The sequence below is a fragment of the Salmo salar genome, chromosome ssa11 (genome assembly GCF_905237065.1).
Source record: "Salmo salar chromosome ssa11, Ssal_v3.1, whole genome shotgun sequence".
Taxonomy (NCBI): Eukaryota; Metazoa; Chordata; class Actinopteri; order Salmoniformes; family Salmonidae; genus Salmo; species Salmo salar.
Window position 1 is genome coordinate 61,528,492 of NC_059452.1, and position 22,371 is coordinate 61,550,862.

General features: G+C 43.4%; 1 protein-coding gene across 1 annotated transcript in view; it reads left to right on the forward strand.

Annotated features, from left to right (window-relative positions):
* Positions 1–441: 441 nt before the first annotated feature.
* Positions 442–22,371, forward strand: part of LOC100380848 (serine/threonine-protein phosphatase 6 catalytic subunit) — a 36,426-nt gene continuing 14,496 nt past the window's right edge. Inside the window, exon 1 of the mRNA XM_014127844.2 lies at positions 442–570. Within this exon, the coding sequence (XP_013983319.1) occupies positions 496–570 (75 nt within the window). The 5' untranslated portion in view covers positions 442–495. The remainder of the gene's footprint in view (positions 571–22,371) is intronic.

Genomic DNA, 22,371 nt, shown 5'->3' on the forward strand with positions numbered 1-22,371 from the left:
AACGTGATGGGTTAGAAGCAACCTACATAACCAACCCATAAATTGCAATTTAACATCCATATATGGCCAGCTATGTAAACTTTAACATTGATTTATCCTGCAATAGATGTTTTTTGTCTTCTAATGCCTCTTAAGGGGAAAGAAATCTAAAAGTAACTGAATGTATTCAGATTACGTTACTAAGTTTGGGTAATCCAAAAGTTAAGTTACTGATTACAATTTTGTACAAGGAACTAGTAACTAACTAATTAAATTTAGAAAGTAACCTGCCCAGCCCTGTTGTTATGTTTGCATTGTCTAGATAGACTGCTAGAACGTTCCCATATGATCTCGCCTCCTCCCGAACTGCCTTTCGTGAGTTGTATTTCCATTTTTAGAGTGGTTTGTCGACGATCTTGTCAATATAGTAGATCATCTTTGTAAAAACTCACTTCGCTTGAGAACAGGAAGTTATACTAATTTACTTCCGATGTGTCTGCGGTTGTTGTTTTTAAAATGGCGCCGTTGGACTTGGATAAGTATGTTGAAATTGCAAGACAGTGCAAATATTTACCAGAAAACGACCTAAAGGTGAGCAAGAATTTACTTTTTATTTGTGTACTTAACCAATACCGTTATGTTAGTGCATTCGATCAGGCCAATACCCATCTTATTGCGACATCAATATTCAGAGAAACGGAAGCAGCTAATTTAGGTAACGTCAGCTAGCAAGTAACTTTAACTTGCCTATTTTTTTAGTTGTGCACGTCACAAATGGTAGGGACAAACCTAGGGGTAATCAAGGTAGAAAATATGTATATTCTCGCTAGTAGTTAACTAGCTAGACCTGTGATAGATATGCACCTTAGAGACTAACGTTAACTCAACTCTTACAACCATTCTTATTATAAACACACACGCAGTCAACCCAGCTGTTCAACCGTTACTATATAATTTAGACCCATTTCCAGTACGCGACATTCTGACGTCACTCACGGCCCGACTCTTCTCATATGCTTGATCAGTCGATAAGATTATATTTGGTTGTGATCTTTGCAAAGTAACTATTTTGGATGCAGCAGTTGTTAGCTAGAATGCTAACGCTCATTGACAGTCTGTAGCCGAAGATGCATTTTACTGGTTGAAGTGTTTTTTTAAAGTATAATACAGTTCATTTGCGATGATGACCAACATTAAGCAGGGCATTTATACAAGCCTTAAAGTCCAATTATAATCCAAAAGTAGTGTGAAATGCACTCTTAATAACCAACATGTTAATGGAGGCTTTTTTTGCTGGCATTCTGTAAGAACTTCCATGTTCTGCTACCACCTTGCGTGCAGCGCCCTCTTACGGCAATGCTTGCAAACACAGAAACGGGTCTAAAAGTTAGCTACAATTTATTCAACTGCGTGACCAAGGCATTAGATTCCCACTTTATATTTCTAAATAGTCATACTTATAGCACATTCACTATCTATACAGTATATCCTATTGTGTGTGTATATACAGTGCGCTCGGAACGTATTCAGACCCTTTGACCTTTTTCCACATTTTGTTACCTTAGCCTTATTCTAAAATGGATTCGTTTTTTCCCGCATCATTCTACACACAATACCCCATAATGACGAAACAAAAAGTTAACATTTTTGTAAATGTATTACAAATTAAATAAATCACATTTCCATAAGTATTTAGGCTCTTTACTCAGTACTTTGTTGAAGCACCTTTTGGCAGTGATTACTGCCTCGAGTCTTCTTGGGTATTACATTTACATCATTTAGCAAACGCTCTTATCCAGAGCAACTTACAAATTGGTGCATTCACCTTATGAACAACCACTTTACAATAGTACATCTATATTTTTTTTGGGGGGGGAGTATGGGGGGGGGATTACTTAATGGTTAGAAGGATTACTTAAGTATAGGGGGGATTACTTAATTGTTAGAAGGATTACTTAATCCTATCCCAGGTATTCCTTAAAGAGGTGGGGTTTCAGGTGTCTCCGGAAGGTGGTGATTGACTCCGCTGTCCTGGCGTCGTGAGGGAGCTTGTTCCACCATTGGGGTGCCAGAGCAGCGAACAGTTTTGACTGGGCTGAGCGGGAACTGTGCTTCCGCAGAGGTAGGGAGGCGAGCAGGCCAGAGGTGGATGAACGCAGTGCCCTTCTTTGGGTGTAGGGACTGATCAGAGCCTGAAGGTACGGAGGTGCCGTTCCCCTCACAGTTCCGTAGGTAAGCACCATGGTCTTGTAGCAGATGCGAGCTTCAACTGGAAGCCAGTGGAGTGTGCGGAGGAGCGGGGTGACGTGAGAGAACTTGGGAAGGTTGAACACCAGACGGGCTGCGGCGTTCTGGATGAGTTGTTGGGGTTTAATGGCACAGGCAGGGAGCCCCGCCAACAGCGAGTTGCAGTAATCCAGACGGGAGATGACAAGTGCCTGGATTAGGACCTGCGCCGCTTCTTGTGTGAGGCAGGTTTGTACTCTGTGAATGTTGTAGAGCATGAACCTACAGGATCGGGTCACCACCTTGATGTTAGTGGAGAACGACAGGGTGTTGTCCAGGGTCACGCCAAGGCTCTTAGCACTCTGGGAGGAGGACACAATGGAGTTGTCAACCGTGATGGCGAGATCATGGAACGGGCAGTCCTTCCCCGGGAGGAAGAGCAGCTCCGTCTTGCCGAGGTTCAGCTTGAGGTGGTGATCCGTCATCCACACTGATATGTCTGCCAGACATGCAGAGGTGCGATTCGCCACCTGGTTATCAGAAGGGGGAAAGGAGAAGATTAATTGTGTCTTGTCTGCGTAGCAATGATAGGAGAGACCATGTGAGGATATGACAGAGCCAAGTGACCTGGTGTATAGCGAGAATAGGAGAGGGCCTAGAACTGAGCCCTGGGGGACACCAGTGGTGAGAGCACGTGGTGTGGAGACGGATTCTCGCCACGCCACCTGGTAGGAGAGACCTGTCAGGTAGGACGCAATCCAAGAGTGAGCCGTGCCGGAGATGCCCAACTCGGAGAGGGTGGAGAGGAGGATCTGATGGTTCACAGTGTCAAAGGCAGCAGATGAGTCTAGAAGGATGAGAGCAGAGGAGAGAGAGTTAGCTTTAGCAGTGCGGAGAGCCTCCGTGACACAGAGAAGAGCAGTCTCAGTTGAATGACCAGTCTTGAAACCTGACTGATTTGGATCAAGAAGGTCATTCTGCGAGAGATAGCAAGAGAGCTGGCCAAGGACGGCACGCTCAAGAGTTTTGGAGAGGAAAGAAAGAAGGGATACTGGTCAGTAGTTGTTACAACGGCGTGATCGAGTGTAGGTTTTTTGAGAAGGGGTGCAACTCTCGCTCTTTTGAAGACGGAAGGGACGTAGCCAGCAGTCAAGGATGAGTTGATGAGCGAAGTGAGGTAAGGGTCTCCGGAAATGGTCTGGAGAAGAGAGGAGGGGATGGGGTCAAGCAGGCAGGTTGTTGGGCGGCCGGCCGTCACAAGTCGCAAGATTTCATCTGGAGAGAGAGGGGAGAAAGAGGTCAAAGCATAGGGTAGGGCAATGTGAGCAGGACCAGCGGTGTCGTTTGACTTAACAAACGACGATCGGATGTCGTCAACCTTTTTTTTCAAAATGGTTGACAAAGTTGTCCGCAGAGATGGAGGGAGGGGGGGGAGGGGGAGGAGTATTCAGGAGGGAGGAGAAGGTGGCAAAGAGCTTCCTAGGGTTAGAGGCAGATGCTTGGAATTTAGAGTGGTAGAAAGTGGCTTTAGCAGCAGAAACGGAGGAAGAAAATGTGGAGAGGAGGGAGTGAAAAGATGCCAGGTCCGCAGGAGGCTAGTTTTCCTCCATTTCCGCTCGGCTGCCCGGAGCCCTGTTCTGTGAGCTCGCAATGAGTCGTCAAGCCACGGAGCAGGAGGGGAGGACCGAGCCGGCCGGGAGGATAGGGGACATAGAGAGTCAAAGGATGCAGAAAGGGAGGAGAGGAGGGTTGAGGAGGCAGAATCAGGAGATTGGTTGGAGAAGGACCTGGACCTGGACCTGGAACTCCACGTGGGTCGTGCGCGCTGGGACCACCAGGTTAGAGTGGCAGCGGCCATGCGGTGTGAAGCGTTTGTGTTGCCTGTGCAGAGAGGAGAGAACAGGGATAGACAGACACATAGTTGACAGGCTACAGGAGAGGCTACGCTAATGCAAAGGAGATTGGAATGAAAATTAACTAAACAACTGGGGAAGCGAGAGAGCAGGGCCTCCCTCACTAACCATTCTCTGAAACACTCAAATATAACTATTCCAACTTCCACTTACAAACTATAATTGATGTAAACTACAGTGGTTCAATATTTCCAGGAATAGGCTCAAACTTACTTTATTCAGCTATATAACTTTGTACAGTATTTTTCTGTGAAACCCACCCAGTGCACCATGACGCCGTAGCTAACTAGCATGCTAGCATCCAATAACACACGGTTAGCACCAATACTTGGTTACAACAAACTACCAATGGATCATTCGTGTCCGTGTCTAGTTCCTTTCATAACGCAGAAGTAATTAAACGTTGGCTAGCTAACACAAAGTCAGTCCTGCTAGCTACACAAGTGGACTACACAACTCGAAAGCTTACGTTGCAAAAAATCTTATTGACTAAAAATGATACAGTACTGGTAGCTGGTAGAGTTGGCTAGCTAGCAGTGGCTGCGTTTACCTTTATCTTTGATACAAAGATAACTATGTAGCTAGCTAACGTTACACTAATCAAGTCGTTCCGTTGTAATGTATTTCGTTTCTACAGTACTGCTAGTTGGTAAAGTTGGCTACAAGCTTGGCACACCTGTATTTGTGGAATTTCGCCCATTCTACTCTGCAGATCCTATCAAGTTCTGTCAGGTTGGATGGGGAGCGTCGCTGCACAGCTATTTTCAGGTCTCCACAGATATTTGTTCAGGGTCAAGTAGGTGCCTTTTGGCAAGCTCCAAGCAGGTTGCCATGTGCCTTTTACTGAGGAGTGGTTTCTGTCTGGCCACTCTACCATAAAGGCCTTATTGGTGGGGCGCTGCAGAGATGGTTGTCCTTCTGGAAGGTAGTCCTTTCAGAAGGTTCTCCCATCTCCACAGAGGAACTCTGGAGCTCTGTCAGTGACCATTGGGTTCTTGGTTCTCCCCCGATTGCTCATTTTGGCCGGGCGGCCAGCTCTAGGAATAGTCTTGGTGGTTCCAAACTTATTCCATTTAAGAATGATGGAGGTCACTATGTTCTTGGGGTCCTCCAATGCTGCAGAAATGTTTTGGTACCCTTCCCCAGATCTGTGCCTTGGCACAATCCTGTCTTGGAGCTCTACAGAAAATTCCTTTAATATATGAAAATATTTTTGTCCTACAGATTATTTGTAAATGTTCCTCTTTCTGCTTTGTATGCGTTAGCCTACTTATTGTATTAAAAGCACATATTTTCCGCATTATTCACACACAGAGAATTCACAGCTTCAGCTTCAGTAGCCTACCTCTCCTAGTTGGGTGTGAGTGCGCCTAGTATGTGGGGTCTCATTGAAATAGAGTAAGCTGCTTGCATGGGCGGAGAGTTATGTGGCAGTAAACTTGAATAGGAAATTCTTAAATATGATTAGACTGTAGTTTATTACAGTGTCTGTAAGTAGTCTAAGTGCAATAATACATTATGTAATCATCACTGAAAAGGCACAACGTGCACATAGGTTAGGCTACTGTGGCGAGCGAGCATTGCGCCTTTTCATTTTCAATAAGTATTGATTACCCATTTATTTGTCTCTGCCTGCAAATCGTCCTCATAAAAGGTAGTCTATAGGCCTATGCAAACGTAGCAAGTGTTGCTGTCATCGTTCTTACTGCTTTAACCTCTTACATCTAGACGTTCCGCTAGCGGAACACCTGCTCCAATATCCAATGATAGGCGTGGCGCGAATTACAAATTCCTAAAAAATACAAAAACATCAATTTTTCAAACATATGACTATTTCACAGCATTTTAAAGACAATACTCTCCTTTATCTAACCACACTGTCCGATTTCAAAAAGGCTTTACAGCGAAAGCAAAACATTAGAATATGTCAGCAGACTACCCAGCCAGAAATAATCAGACACCCATTTTTCAAGCTAGCATATAATGTCACAAAAACCCAGAAGACAGCTAAATGCAGCACTAACCTTTGATGATCTTCATCAGATGACACACCTAGGACATTATGTTATACAATACATGCATGTTTTGTTCAATCAAGTTCATATTTATATCAAAAAACAGCTTTTTACATTGGCATGTGACGTTCAGAACTAGCATACGGGGGGCAAAAAAGTTTGCGGGGGGCAAACTTCCGGGGAATTTACTAACAATTTACTAAATTACTCACGATAAACGTTCACAAAAAGCATAACAATTATTTTAAGAATTATAGATACAGAACTCCTCTATGCACTCGATATGTCCGATTTTAAAATAGCTTTTTGGTGAAAGCACATTTTGCAATATTCTAAGTACATAGCCCAGCCATCACGGGCTAGCTATTTAGACACCTGGCAAGTTTAGCCTTCACCAAAATCAGATTTACTATTACAAAAGTTTGATTACCTTTTGTTGTCTTCGTCAGAATGCACTCCCAGGACTGCTACTTAAATAACAAATGTTGGTTTGGTCCAAAATAATCCATCGTTATATCCGAATAGCGGCGTTTTGTTCGTGCGTTCCAGACACTATCCGAAATGGTAAATCAGGGTCGTGCGCATGGCGCATTTCGTGACCAAAAAATTCTAAATATTCCATTACCGTACTTCGAAGCATGTCAACCGCTGTTTAAAATCAATTTTTATGCAATTTATCTCGTAAAAAAGCGATAATATTCAGACCGGAAATCTCCTTTTCGGTAAACAGAGGAAAAATCACAAAGACGGGGGCGGCCAGTGCACGCGCCTAAGCCCACAGTCCCTTGATCGGCCACTTGAGAAAGGCGATAATGTGTTTCAGCCTGGGGCTGGAATGACGACATTCAGGTTTTTACCGGGCTCTGAGAGCCTATTGGAGCCGTGGGAAGTGTCACGTTACCGCAGAGATCCTTTGTAATGGAATGAGATGTCAAAGAAAGACAATAAATGGTCAGACAGGCCACTTCCTGTAAAGGAATCTCTCAGGTTTTGACCTGCCATTTGAGTTCTGTTATACTCACAGACACCATTCAAACAGTTTTAGAAACTTTGGAGTGTTTTCTATCCAAAGCCAATAATTATATGCATATTCTAGTTACTGGGCAGGAGTAGTAACCAGATTAAATTGGGTACGTTTTTTATCCAGCCGTGAAAATGCTGCCCCCTAGCCATAACAGGTTAATAGACGTTCCGCTAGCGGAACACCACTCCAATATCCAATGATAAGGCGTGGCGCGAAATACGAACTCCTCGAAAATCCGAAAACTTAAATTTTTCAAACATATGACTATTTTACACCATTTTAAAGACAAGACTCTCCTTTATCTAACCACACTGTCCGATTTCAAAAAGGCTTTACAACGAAAGCAAAACATTAGATTATGTCAGCAGAGTACCCAGCCAGAAATAATCAGACACACATTTTTCAAGCTAGCATATAATGTCACCAAAACCACAGCTAAATGCAGCACTAACCTTTGATGATCTTCATCAGATGACACTCCTAGGACATTATGTTATACAATACATGCATGTTTTGTTCAATCAAGTACATATTTATATCAAAAACCAGCTTTTTACATTAGCATGTGATGTTCAGAACTAGCATTCCCACCGAACACTTCCGGTGAATTTACTAAATTACTCACGATAAACGTTCACAAAAAACATAACAATTATTTTAAGAATTATAGATACAGAACTCCTTTATGCAATCGCGGTGTCCGATTTTAAAATAGCTTTTCGGTGAAAGCACATTTTGCAATATTCTGAGTAGATAGCTCGCCATCACGGGCTAGCTAATTTGACACCCACCAAGTTTGGTACTCACCAAACTCAGATTTACTTTAAGAATAATTGGATTACCTTTGCTGTTCTTCGTCAGAATGCACTCCCAGGGCTTCTACTTCAACAACAAATGTTGGTTAGGTTCCAAATAATCCATAGTTGTATCCAAATAGCGGCGTTTTGTTCGTGCGTTCAAGACACTATCCGAAGGGTGACGCGCGGACGCGTATCGTGACAAAAAATTTCAAAATATTCCATTACCGTACTTCGAAGCATGTCAAACGCTGTTTAAAATCAATTTTGATGCGATTTTTCTCGTAAAAAAGCGATAATATTCCGACCGGGAGACGTCCTTTCTGTTCAAAGACTCAATCTAAAATGGACTCTTCACGTGCACTCGCGCACCCGTCTCATTGTTCTCAGATCGACCACTTACCAAATGCGGTACTGTTTTTCAGCCATGGGCTGCAAAGTCATCATTCAACGTTCTGGCGCCTTCTGAGAGCCTATGGGAGCCTTAGAAATTGTCACGTTACAGCAGAGATCCTTTGTTTTGGATAGAGATGACAAAGAAGGCCAAGAAATGGTCAGACAGGGTACTTCCTGTACAGAATCTTCTAAGGTTTTGGCCTGCCGTATGAGTTCTGTTATACTCACAGACACCATTCAAACAGTTTTAGAAACTTTGGAGTGTTTTCTATCCAAAGCTACTAATTATATGCATATTCTAGTTTCTGGGCGGGAGTAATAACCAGATTAAATCGGGTAAGTTTTTTTTATCCGGCCGTGAAAATACTGCCCCCTATCCGTAACAAGTTAAGTTCAGTAGCCATACCTGCGAGATCCGGTATGAGTGTGGTCTCAATTAAATTGAGTAGGCTATATCCTATGCATGGGCAGAGATGCATGCGGGAGTTATCTTTCCAAGGAAATGTACTTCCTAAATAGGCCTATGTAGAGATGAAATGGTATGAAAATTTAATATCAGGATTATAGTGACCAAAATTATCACGGTATTCAGTATTATCGCGGTATTGTTGAAATGTTCAAAAAGTACTGATACACACACTGAAATAATTTCACGAAGTTTTATACTGAAAACCAACAAACAACTCAAATTAGCAGCACTATGCACTTTTTGTGTGCATAAAATAACAGGGCCACCGTTGTTCCAGTTCTCAAGAAAGATAAGGTAACTGAGCTAAATGACTATCGCCCTGTAGCACTCACCTCCGTCATCATGAAGTGCTTTGAGAGACTAGTCAAGGATCATATCACCTTCACCCAACCTGACACCCTAGACCCACTCCAATTTGCTTACCGCCCCAATTGGTCCACAGACGACGCAATCACACTGCACACTGCCCTAATCCATCTGGACAAGAGGAATACCTATGTAAGAATGCTGTTCATCGACTACAGCTCAGCATTTAACACCATAGTACCCTCCAAACTCGTCATTAAGCACGAGACCCTGGGTCTCGACCCCGCCCTGTGCAACTGGGTCCTGGACTTTCTGACGGGCCGCCCCCAGGTGGTGAGGGTAGGAAACATCTCCACCCCGCTAATCCTCAACACTGGGGCCCCACAAGGGTGCGTTCTCAGGCCTCTCCTGTACTCCCTGTTCACCCATGACTGCGTGGCCATGCACGCCTCCAATTCAATCATCAAGTTTGCAGACGACATTACAGTGGTAGGCTTGATTACCAACAATGACGAGACTGCCTACAGGGAGGAGGTGAGGGCCCTCGGAGTGTGGTGTCAGGAAAATAACCTCACACTCAACGTCAATAAAACAAAGGAGATGATCGTGGACTTCAGGAATCGTGGACTTCAGGAAACAGCAGGGGGAGCACCCCCCTATCCACATCGATGGGACAGTAGTGGAGAAGGTGTAGCGTTTTAAGTTCCTTGGCGTACACATCACGGACAAACTGAAATGGTCCACCCACACAGACAGCGTGGTGAAGAAGGCGCAACAGCGACTCTTCAACCTCAGGAGGCTGAAGAAATTCAGCTTGTCACCAAAAACACTCACAAACTTTTACAGATGCACAATCGAGAGCATCCTGTCGGGCTGTATCACCGCCTGGTACGCCAACTGTTCCGCCCACACCCGTGTGGCTCTCCAGAGGGTAGTGAGGTCTGCACAACGCATCACCGGGGGCAAACTACCTGCTCTCCAGGACACCTACACCACCGGATGTCACAGGAAGGCCAAAAAGATAATCAAGGACAACAACCACCCGAGCCACTGCCTGTTCACCCCGCTATCATCCAGAAGGCGAGGTCAGTACAGGTGCATCAAAGCTGGGACCGAGAGACTGAAAAACAGCTTCTATCTCAAGGCCATCAGACTGTTAAACAGCCATCACTAACATTGAGTGGCTGCTGCCAACATACTGACTCAAATCTCTAGCCACTTTAATAATTAGAAATGAGATGTAATACATGTATCACTAGTCACTTTAAACAATGCCAATTTATATAATGTTTACATACCCTACATTACTCATATCATATGTATATACTGTTCTCTATACCATCTACTGCATCTTGCCTATGCCGTTCGGCCATCGCTCATCCATATATTGTTATGTACATATTCTTATTCATTCCTTTACACGTGTGTGTGTGTGTGTGTGTGTGTGTGTGTGTGTGTGTGTGTGTGTGTGTGTGTGTGTGTGTGTGTGTGTGTGTGTGTGTGTGTGTGTGTGTGTGTGTATAACGTAGTTGTGAAATTGTTAGATTACTTGTTAGATATTACTGCATGGTCGGAACTAGAAGCACAAGCATTTTACTCCAATCGCATTAACATCTGCTAACCATGTGTATGTGACAAATGAGGTTTGATTTAACTTTTTAAAGATGGCACCATGTGGCCATGAGAGGTAAGTGTCCATAGTGCAGGTTTTAATTAACACAACCTTAACTTTTCTGGGCTAGGAGAGACGTGACAGTCCAACACTATTCTACAGCCAGTGAAATAGCATGGCGCGAAATACAAAACAGCAAAAATCTAATTATTTCCTTTTCTCAAACAATCAACTGTTTTACACCATTTTAAAGATAAGACTCTCGTTAATCTAACCACATTGTCCAATTTCAAAACAGGCTTTACGGCGAAAGCATAAAATTTGATTATGTTAGGACATAAACTTCACAAAAAAATCCACACAGCCATTTTCTAAGCAAGGACATGCATCACAAAAACCAAAAGTACAGCTAAAATATTCACTAACCTTTGATCTTCATCAGATGGCACTCATAGGACTTCATGCTATACAATACATGTATGTTTTGCTCGATAAAGTTCATATTTATATCCATAAACAGCATTTTACATTGGCGCGTGATGTTCAGAAAATGTATTCCCAGCAAGCTATACAGCTACCCGCCAAGTTCTGGCATCAACAAAACTCTGAATTAGTATTACAAATATTCTCTTACCTTTGCTGATCTTCGTCAGAATGCACTCCGAGGACTCCTACTTCTACAAGAAATGTTCGTTTTGTTCGAAATACTCCATATTTATGTCCAAATACCTCCGTTTTGTTTGTGCGTTCAGATCACTATCCAAAGGCATAACGAGCGAGCGCAGTACCAGAGACGAAAAGTCAAATAGTTCCATTACCGTTCGTAGAAACATGTCAAACGTTGTTTACAATCAATCCTTAGGGTATTTTTAACATAAAACGTGTAATATTCCAACCGGACAATAGTGTATTCATTCAAGAAGAAAAAGGAGGGGCGCGCTGTCGGGCTCGCACATCACCAAGCCCTTTGTCCTCAGGCAGTCCACTCATTGACTGAGCTACTATTCTCTGCCCAGTAACAGGAGAATGATGGAAAAACTTTCTGAAGGCTGTTGACAGCCAATGGAAGCCTTAGGAAGTGCAACGTGACCCCACAGACACTGTAGTTTCGATAGGGATTCAAAAGAACTACAATTCTCAGATTTCCACACTTCCTGGTTGGATTTTTCTCAGGTTTTGCCTGCCATATGAGTTCTGTTATACTCACAGACATCATTCAAACAGTTTTAGAAACTTCAGTGTTTTCTATCCAAATCTACTAATAATATGCAAATATTTGACTCTGGGCCGAGTATTAGGCAGTTTACTCTGGGCACGCTTTTCATCCGAAATCGAAAATACTGCCCCCTATACCCTAAAAAGTTAAGTAAAAAAATCCAATGCGCATATAAAAGAAACACAAGTAAAGCAATGTGCATGTAAGAACAAAACAAAATATGTAAACAAATCAAATGAACAGCACTGATTGTATGTCCGTTCTCTCCTTCATAAAGAAATGAGGTGCTGCTTGCCTAACATCCTGTATGTATGCATCTTCGTTCATTTGAGATTGAAATTTAAAACTGTCAGCATATTTACTTTGTTCGGTTTAAGTAGTGATCTGCGAGGGGAGACAATGTGCCCGCTGGCACTGAACACTCTCTGATGGCACGCTGGTTGCTGGGATGCACAAAAGCTTCCTGGATACCCTGGAAAGGTGAGGCAGCTCTGATGCATGGCCCCTCCACCACACCAGTGGATCCTCTTCTGCTGGAATGGGTGGCAGAGACAGGTAGACCTTGATCTCTTCTTTCACCCTGTCTTCTGGGGTGGTCGGAATCTGACCCTCTTTACCTTAACAAGGCAGCAGAGAGGTGATCTTTCTCAGCAACCCAGCCAGGCCTTTCCCCTCTGATGCTGCTGTGGAGGTGCTGCTGGTGCTTTGTGGTTCTTCCCTGACTTGTGCAGTTGCCAGCTTCAAGGCCTCCTGGACACAGCTGTCAGTGTCAACTTTTGCAGCCTCAGGCTCATCAAAAAGCTCCTTTTGAAGTGGGGGTCAATGAAACAAGCATGACTCTCTTTGCCTTCTCTGTGTATCTGTTAAGGTCTTCTCTCATTAGCCTTTTCATTTCCTTGGTCAGGGATGGCTCTGTATCCTTTTCCACCAGAACATCACAGGTGATGTGGTCCAGAATAGGCTTGATGGCTGACAGTGTCACTTGTGTCGGAGGCAAGTGCATCTGTAAACTTGCTCCGAGGTTCAAGGAGCTGGCACAGTTGCTCCATGACACTTATGTTGTCGTCCTTGGGCATCAGATGCCATGTTCCTCTTTCTCCAGCCAGTGTTGCACAGACTGGCTGCTGTTGGCTGAGGAAACCCTCAAGCATCTTGTGTGTAGATCCCCATCGGGTCATCACATCATGGATCAGAGCCTTCTGTGGCATGTTGAGGGCAACTTGCTTTTTTTTCTCAGTTCTCTCCTTCTCTTCCAGCTCCGTGAGAAGCCTTGGACCAGTTGACGGCATGTCAACTCTCTGAATTTTCAGAGCCTTTGAGATGGCCAGGTTCAAATGATGGCCAAAGCACCAAAGCCACAGATCTGGGAACTCTTCAAAAGCTTTGATCATGTTTGCTGTGTTGTCTGTGGTTATGCAGACCATGTCTTTCTTGTTGATTCCAAAATCTTCCAGCATAATCTCCAAAAACTCTGTTGTGAGCTGAGTGATCTTCTGGGAAGAACTGTGTTTCCAGGCAGTTTTGATTCCAGTTGCCAGTCTGGGGTGAGGTAATAGTTGGTGAAGCTGATGTAGGGTTGACCACCCCGGCTTTCACTGGTCCAGAGGTCAGTAGTTGCAGTAAACCATGTGCCTTTGAGCCAAACTGTTTCCAACATCAGCTTTAACCTGGTTGTACAGATTTGAGATTTCAGTCTTCGAAAATAATGTTTGTGATGTCACTTTGTAGTGAGGCACGGCAACCATCAGCCTCAGAAAGCCAGCCCTCTCAACAATTTGAAATGGCATCATGTCCTTTGCAATGTAATATGAAAGGGCTGCAGTGAGGTCTTGAGCATGTTTTGATGTGGGTGCATAAGCAGTCTGCCATTTAAATGCTTCCTGGTGTGTCTGTCACAACTGTAGAGGAGGGACCAGTAGCATCAAATCAAAGTTTCAAATCAAAGTTTATTTGTCACATGTGCCGAATACAACAGGTGTAGACCTTACAGTGAAATGGTTACTTACAGGCTCTAACCAATAGTGCAAGAAAGGTGTTAGGTGAACAATAGGTAAGTAAAGAAATAAAACAGTAAAAAGACAGGCCATATACTGTAGCGAGGCTACATACAAACACCAGTTAGTCAGGCTGATTGAGGTAGTATGTACATGTAGATATGGTTAAAGTGACTATGTATATATGATGAAGAGAGAGTAGCAGTAGCGTAAAAGAGGGGTTGGTGGGTGGCGGGACACAATGCAGATAGCCCGGTTAGCCAATGTGCGGGAGCACTGGTTGGTCGGCTCAATTGAGCTTGTATGTACATGAATGTATAGTTAGTGACTATGCATATATGATAAACAGAGAGTAGCAGCAGTGTAAAAAGAGGGGTTGGGGGGGCACACAATGCAAATAGTCCGGGTAGCCATTTGATTACCTGTTCAGGAGTCTTATGGCTTGGGGGTAAAAACTGTCGAGAAGCCTTTTTGTCCTAGACTTGGCACTCCGGTACCACTTGCCATGCGGTAGTAGAGAGAACAGTCTATGACTGGGGTGGCTGGTGTCTTTGACAATTTTTAGAGCCTTCCTGTGACACCACCTGGTATAGAGGTCCTGGATGGCAGGCAGCTTAGCCCCAGTGATGTACTGGGCCGTAGGCACTACCCTCTGTAGTGCCTTGCAGTCAGAGGCCAAGCAATTGCCGTACCAGTCAGTGATGCAACCAGTCAGGATGCTCTCGATGTTGCAGCTGTAGAACCTTTTGAGGATCTCAGGACCCATGCCAAATCTTTTTAGTTTCCTGAGGGGGAATAGGCTTTGTCGGGCCCTCTTCACGACTGTCTTGTAGAGGTCGACCGATTTTATGATTTTTCAACGCCGATACCGATTATTGGAGGGCCAAAAAAAAAAAAACGATACCGACTAGTCGGCCGAATTTTTATTTAATTATTAATATTATTATTATAAAAATTTTTAAATAATTTAAAAAAATGTATTTCTATCAATTTGTAAGTCGCTCTGGATAACAGCGTCTGCTAAATAATGTAAATGTATTTATTTTTTAAATCTTTTTTTTACATGCATTTTTTTCTTATTTCTTATTTTTATTTATTTATTGAATTTTTTTAAAACATTTTATTTATTTTAAATTTGTAATAATGACAATTACAACAATACTGAATGAACACTTATTTTAACTTAATATAATACATAACTACTATCAATTTAGCCTCAAATAAATAATGAAACATGTTCAATTTGGTTTAAATAATGCAAAAACAAAGTGTTGGAGAAGAAAGTAAAAGTGCAATATGTGCCATGTAAAAAAGCTAACGTCTAAGTTCCTTGCTCAGAACATGAGAACATATGAAAGCTGGTGGTTCCTTTTAACATGAGTCTTCAATATTCCCAGGTAAGAAGTTTTAGGTTGTAGTTATTATAGGAATTATAGGACTATTTCTCTCTATACGATTTGTATTTCATATACCTTTGACTATTGGATGTTCTTATAGGCACTTTAGCAATACTAAAGCGTAACAGTATAGCTTCCGTTCCTCTCCTTGCTCCTACCTGGGCGCAAACCAGGAACACATCAACAACAGCCACCCTCGAAGCAGCATTACCCATGTAGAGCAAGGGGAACAACTACTCCAAGTCTCAGAGCAAGTGACGTTTGAAACGCTATTAGCGCGCACCCACTAACTAGCTAGCCATTTCACATCGGTTACACCAGCCTAATCTTGGGAGTTTTTTTTATTTCACCTTTATTTAACCAGGTAGGCAAGTTGAGAACAAGTTCTCATTTACAATTGCGACCTGGCCAAGATAAAGCGAAGCAGTTCGACACACAACAACTCAGAGTTACACATGGAGTGAAACAAACACAGTCAATAATACAGTAGAAAAATGTCTATATACAATGTGAGCAAATGAAGGGAGGTAAAGGCAAAAAAAGGCCATAGTGGCAAAGTAAATACAATATAGCAAGTAAAACACTGGAATGGTAGATTTGTAGTGGAAGAAAGTGCGAAGTAGAAATATAAATAATGGGGTGCAAAGGAGCAAAATAAATACAGTAGTTTGAAGAGGTAGTTGTTTGGGCTAAATTATAGATGGGCTATGTACAGGTGCAGTGATCTGTGAGCTGCTCTGATGGCTGGTGCTTAAAGCTAGTGAGGGAGATGTGTTTCCAGTTTGAGATTTTTGTAGTTCGTTCCAGTCATTGGCAGCAGAGAACTGGAAGGAGAGACGGCCAAAGGAGGAATTGGCTTTGGGGTGACCAGAGAGATATACCTGCTGGAGCGTGTGCTACAGGTGGGTGCTGCTATGGTGACCAGTGAGCTGAGATAAGGGGGGACTTTACCTAGCAGGGTCTTGTAGATGACCTGGAGCCAGTGGGTTTTGCGACGAGTATGAAGCGAGGGCCAGCCAACGAGAGCGTACAGGTCGCAGTGGTGGGTAGTATATGGGGCTTTGGTGACAAAACGGATGGCACAGAGATAGACTGCATCCAGAGTAGGGTATTGGAGGCTATTTTGTAAATGACATCGCCGAAGTCGAGGATCGGTAGGATGGTCAGATTTACAAGGGTATGTTTGGCAGCATGAGTGAAGGATGCTTGTTGCGAAGTAGGAAGCCAATTCTAGATTTAACTTTGGATTGGAGATGTTTGATGTGAGTCTGGAAGGAGAGCTTACAGTCTAACCAGACACCTAGGTATTTGTAGTTGTCCACATATTGTAAGTAAGAACAGTCCAGAGTGGTGATGCTGGACGGGCGGGCAGGTGCAGGCAGCGATCGGTTGAAGAGCATACATTTAGTTTTACTTTTATCTAAGAGCAGTTGGAGGCCACGGAAGGAGAGTTGTATGGCATTGAAGCTTGTCTGGAGGGTTGGTAACAGTGTCCGAAGAAGGGCCAGAAGTATACAGAATGGTGTCGTCTGCGTAGAGGTGGATCAGAGACTCACCAGCAGCAAGAGTGACATCATTGATGTATACAGAGAAGAGAGTTGGCCCAAGAATTGAACCCTGTGGCACCCCCATCGAGACTACCAGAGGCCCAGACAACAGGCCATCCGATTTGACACATTGAACTCTATCAGAGAAGTAATTGGTGGACCAGGCGAGGCAATCATTTGAGAAACCAAGGCTATTGAGTCTGCCGATGAGGATGTGGTGATTGACAGAGTCGAAAGCCTTGGTCAGGTCAATGAATATGGCAGAACAGTATTGTTTCTTATCGATGGCGGTTACGATATCGTTTAGGACCTTGAGCGTGGCTGAGGTGCACCCATGACCAGCTCTGAAACCAGATTGCGTAGCGGAGAAGGTGCGGTGGGATTCTAAATGGTCGGTAATCTGTTTGTTGACTTGGCTTTCGAAGACCTTAGAAAGGCAGAGTAGGATAGATATAGGTCTGTAGCAGTTTGGGTCAAGAGTGTCCCCTCCTTTGAAGAGGGGGATGACAGCAGCTGCTTTCCAATCTTTTGGAATCAAAGATGACACGAGAGGTTGAACAGGCTAGTAATAGGGGTTGCAACAATTTCGGCAGATAATTTTAGAAAGGGTCCAGATTGTCTTGCCCGACTGATTTGTAGGGGTCCAGATTTTGCAGCTCTTTCAGAACATCAGCTGACTGGATTTGTGAGAAGGATAAATGGGGAAGGCTTGGGCGAGTAGCTGTGGGGGGTGCAGTGCTGTTGACCGTGATAGGGGTAGCCAGGTGGAAAGCATGGCCAGCCGTAGAAAAATGCTTATTGAAATTCTCAATTATAGTTGATTTATTGGAGGTGACAGAGTTTCCTATCCTCAGTGCAGTGGGCAGCTGGGAGGAGGTGTTCTTATTCTCCATGGACTGTACAGTGTCCCAAAACTTTTGAGTTTGTGTTGCAGGAAGCAAATTTCTGCTTGAAAATGCTAGCCTTGGCTTTTCTAACTGCCTGTGTATATTGGTTTCTAACTTCCCTGAAAAGTTGCATATCACAGGGGCTGTTCGATGGTAATGCAGAACGCCACAGGATGTTTTTGTGTTGGTTAAGGGCAGTCAGGTCTGGAGAGAACCAAGGGCTATATCTGTTCCTGGTTCTACATTTCTTGAATGGGGCATGCTTATTTAAGATGGGGAGGAAGGCATTTAAAAAAAAATAACCAGGCATCCTCTACTGACGGGATGGGGTCAATATCCTTCCAGGATACCCGGGCCATGTCGATTAGAAAGGCTTGCTCGCTGAAATGTTTCAGGGAGCGTTTGACAGTGATGAGTGGAGGTCGTTTAACCGCTGACCCATTACGGATGCAGGCAATTAAGCAGTGATCGCTGAGATCTTGGTTGAAAACAGCAGAAGTGTATTTAGAGGGCAAGTTGGTTAGGATGATATCTATGAGGGTGCCTGTGTTTACGGCTTTGGGGTGGTACCTGGTAGGTTCATTGATAATTTGTGTGAGATTGAGGGCATCAAGCTTAGATTGTTGGATGGCTGGGGTGTTAAGCATGTCCCAGTTTAGCAGCACGAGCTCTGAAGATAGATGGGGGGCAATCAGTTCACATATGGTGTCCAGAGCACAGCTGGGGGCGGTCTATAGCAGGTGGCAACGGTGAGAGACTTGTTTTTAGAGAGATGGATTTTTAAAAGTAGAAGTTCAATTTGTTTGGGTACAGACCTGGATAGTAGGACAGAATTCTGCAGGCTATCTCTGCAGTAGATTGCAACACCGCCCCTTTGGCCGTTATATCTTGTCTGAAAATGTTGTAGTTAGGGATGAAGACTTCCTAAGCCAGGATTCAGACATGGCTAAGACATCCGGGTTGGCAGAGTGTGCTAAAGCAGTGAATAAAACAAACTTTGGAAGGCTTCTAATGTTAACATGCATGAAACCAAGGCTATTACGGTTACAGAAGTCATCAAAAGAGAACGCCTGGGGAATAGGAGTGGAGCTAGGCACTGCAGAGCCTGGATTCACCTCTACATCACCAGAGGAGGAGTAGGATAAGGGTACGGCTAAAAGCTATGAGAATTGGTCGTCTATGACGTCCAGAATGGAGAGTAAAAGGAGCAGGTTTCTGGGGGCGATAAAATAGCTTCATGGTATAATGTACAGACAAAGGTATGGTAGGATGTGAATACAGTGGAGGTAAACCTAGGCATTGAGTGATGATGATGAGAGATATTGTCTCTAGAAACATCATTGAAACCAGAAGATGTCATAGCATGTGTGGGTGGTGGAACTGAAAGGTTGGATAAGGTATAATGACCAGGGCTAGAGGCTCTACAGTGAAATAAGCCAATAAACACTAACCAGAACAGCAATGGACAAGGCAAATTGACATTAAGGAGAGGCATGCTTAGCCGAGTGATCATAAGGGTCCCGTGAGATTCAGACAGCTAGCCGGGCCATAGGTAGCAAGCCGGCAGAAGATGGAGGGAGGTCTGTTTTTACCCAACTCGTGCGTTTCCATCTGTAGATTAGTGGGGTTCCGTGTGGTAGGGGGGACCAGTCCAATTGGCAAAATAGTTATAGTGGCCCAAGAAAATTGTCCGATAGACCTATTCAGATAGCAGCCGATAAGACAGCTAACTATTAGCGGGCCGCAGATGGGCGTCCAAGTTACGTCACGATGGAGGGGCAAGTTGGATAACTCCCTTGGGCAGATAACGTCGGTAGTCCAGTCGTGGAGGCCCGGTGGGTCTCCGCATCAGCAGTAAAACGGGTCCGGATAGATGATTGTAGCCCAGGAGTGGCTGATGCAACTCTTCAGCTGGCTAGCTCCGGAATAATTGATGTTACCGACGTTAGCCAATAGTCAGTCGGGTAGCAGCTAGCTAGCTGCAAGGTCCAGGTGTAAATGTCCAGAGCCTGCAGTAGAAATCCGGGGATATGGAGAGAAAATAGGTCCGGTATGCTCTGGTCTGAGTCGCGCTGTACAAAACTGGCGATTAGCTTTTCGAGCTAAGGCATAGCTGATGACCGCCAACCGTGGCTAGCTGAACTCCAATGTTAGCCAGTGAACTGGCCAACCTCTGGCTAGCTTCTGTTGTGGATTTCAGATTTGAGGTAAATACGTTATTTATTTTTTTAATTGGTGAGGCGGGTTGCAAGAGTGTTTTGAGGTTGAGTTTATAGAAAAAAATATAAAAAAAGATATGTGAAGAAAATATGTAAATATATATATACACGGGACACGACAAGACGAAGGACAAAGACGTCTGACTGCTATGCCATCTTGGATCACTAGTTGTTGAGGAGTTGATAGGCTTGATGTCATAAACAGCGCAATGCTTGAAGAATTGCAAAGAGCTGCAGGCAAAACGCACGAAGGTGCTGTTTGAATGAATGCTTACGAGCCTGCTGCTGCCTACCATCGCTCAGTAAGACTGCTCTATCAAATCATAGACTTAATTATAACATAATAACACACAGAAATACGAGCCTTTGGTCATTTAATATGGTCGAATCCGGAAACTATCATTTCGAAAACGGAACGTTTATTATTTCAGTGAAATACGGAACCGTTCCGTATTTTATCTAACGGGTGGCATCCCTAAGTCTAAATATTCTTGTTACATTGCACAACCTTCAACGCTATGTCATAATTATGTACAATTCTGGCAAATTAATTACGGCCTTTGTTAGGAATAAATGGACTTCACACAGTCCGCAATGAGCCAGGCGGCCCAAACTGCTGTATGTACCCTGACTGCTTGCACGGAACGCTAGAGAAGTGACACAAATTCATGTTAGCAGGCAATATTAACTAAATATGCAGGTTTAAAAATATATACTTGTGTATTGATTTTAAAGAAAGGCATTGATGTTTATGGTTAGGTACATTGGTGCAACGAAAGTGCTTTTTTCGTAAATGCGCTTGTTAAATCATCACCCGTTCGTCGATGTAGGCTGTGATTCGATGACAAATTAACCTCTATGGGCTAGGTGGGACGCTACTCAACAGCCAGTGTAATCCCGTGGCGCGATATTCAAATACCTCAAAAATGCAAAAACTTCAATTTTTCAAACATATGACTATTTTACACCATTTTAAAGACAAGACTCTCGTTAATCTAACCACACTGTCCGATTTCAAAAAGGCTTTACAACAAAAGCAAAACATTAGATTATGTCAGCAGAGTACCCAGCCAGAAATAATCAGACACCCATTTTTCAAGCTAGCATATAATGTCACATAAACCCAAACCACAGCTAAATGCAGCACTAACCTTTGATGATCTTCATCAGATGACAACCCTAGGACATTATGTTATACAATACATGCATGTTTTGTTCAATCAAGTTCATATTTATATCAAAAACCAGCTTTTTACATTAGCATGTGACTAGCATGTGACTAGCATTCCCACCGAACACTGCCGGTGAATTTACTAAATTACTCACGATAAACGTTCACAAAAAACATAACAATTATTTTAAGAATTATAGATACAGAACTCCTCTATGCACTCGATATGTCCGATTTTAAAATAGCTTTTCGGTGAAAGCACATTTTGCAATATTCTAAGTAGATGGCCCGGCATCACAGGGCTAGCTATTTAGACACCCAGCAAGTTTAGCACTCACCAAAGTCAGATTTACTATAAGAAAAATGTTATTACCTTTGCTGTTCTTCGTCAGAATGCACTCCCAGGACTTCTACTTCAATAACAAATGTTGGTTTGGTCCCAAATAATCCATTGTAATATCCAAATAGCGGTGTTTTGTTCGTGCGTTCAAGACACTATCCGAAAGGGTAAATAAGGATGACGAGTATGGCGCATTTCGTAACAAAACATTTCTAAATATTCCATTACCGTACTTCAAAGCATGTCAACCGCTGTTTGAAATCAATTTTTATGCCATTTTTCTCGTAAAAAAAAGCGTGTATACGTACAAAGAGAGAGAAAATAAAAACATCTCGTGCCCTCGTGCACGCGCCTGAGTCTCAAAGTACTCTGACCAGCCACTATCCAAACGCGATAATGTGTTTCAGCCTGGGGCTGCCTCGATATCATTCAGCTTTTTCCTGGGCTCTGAGAGCCTATGGGAGCCGTAGGAAGTGTCACGTTACAGCAAAGATCCTCAGTCTTCAATAAAAAGAGCCAAGATGAACAACAACTTGTCAGACAGGCCACTTCCTGTTCAGAATCTTCTCAGGTTTTTGCCTGCCATATGAGTTCTGTTATACTCACAGACACCATTCAAACAGTTTTAGAAACTTTAGGGTGTTTTCTATCCAAAGCCAATAATTATATGCATATTCTAGTTACTGGGCAGGAGTAGTAACCAGATTAAATCGGGTACGTTTTTTATCCGGCCGTGTCAATACTGCCCACTAGCCCTAACAGGTTAACAGGCACCGCATCGATTATATGCAACGCAGGACACGTTAGATAAACTACTAATATCATCAACCATGTGTAGTTAACTAGTGATTGATCGTTTTTTA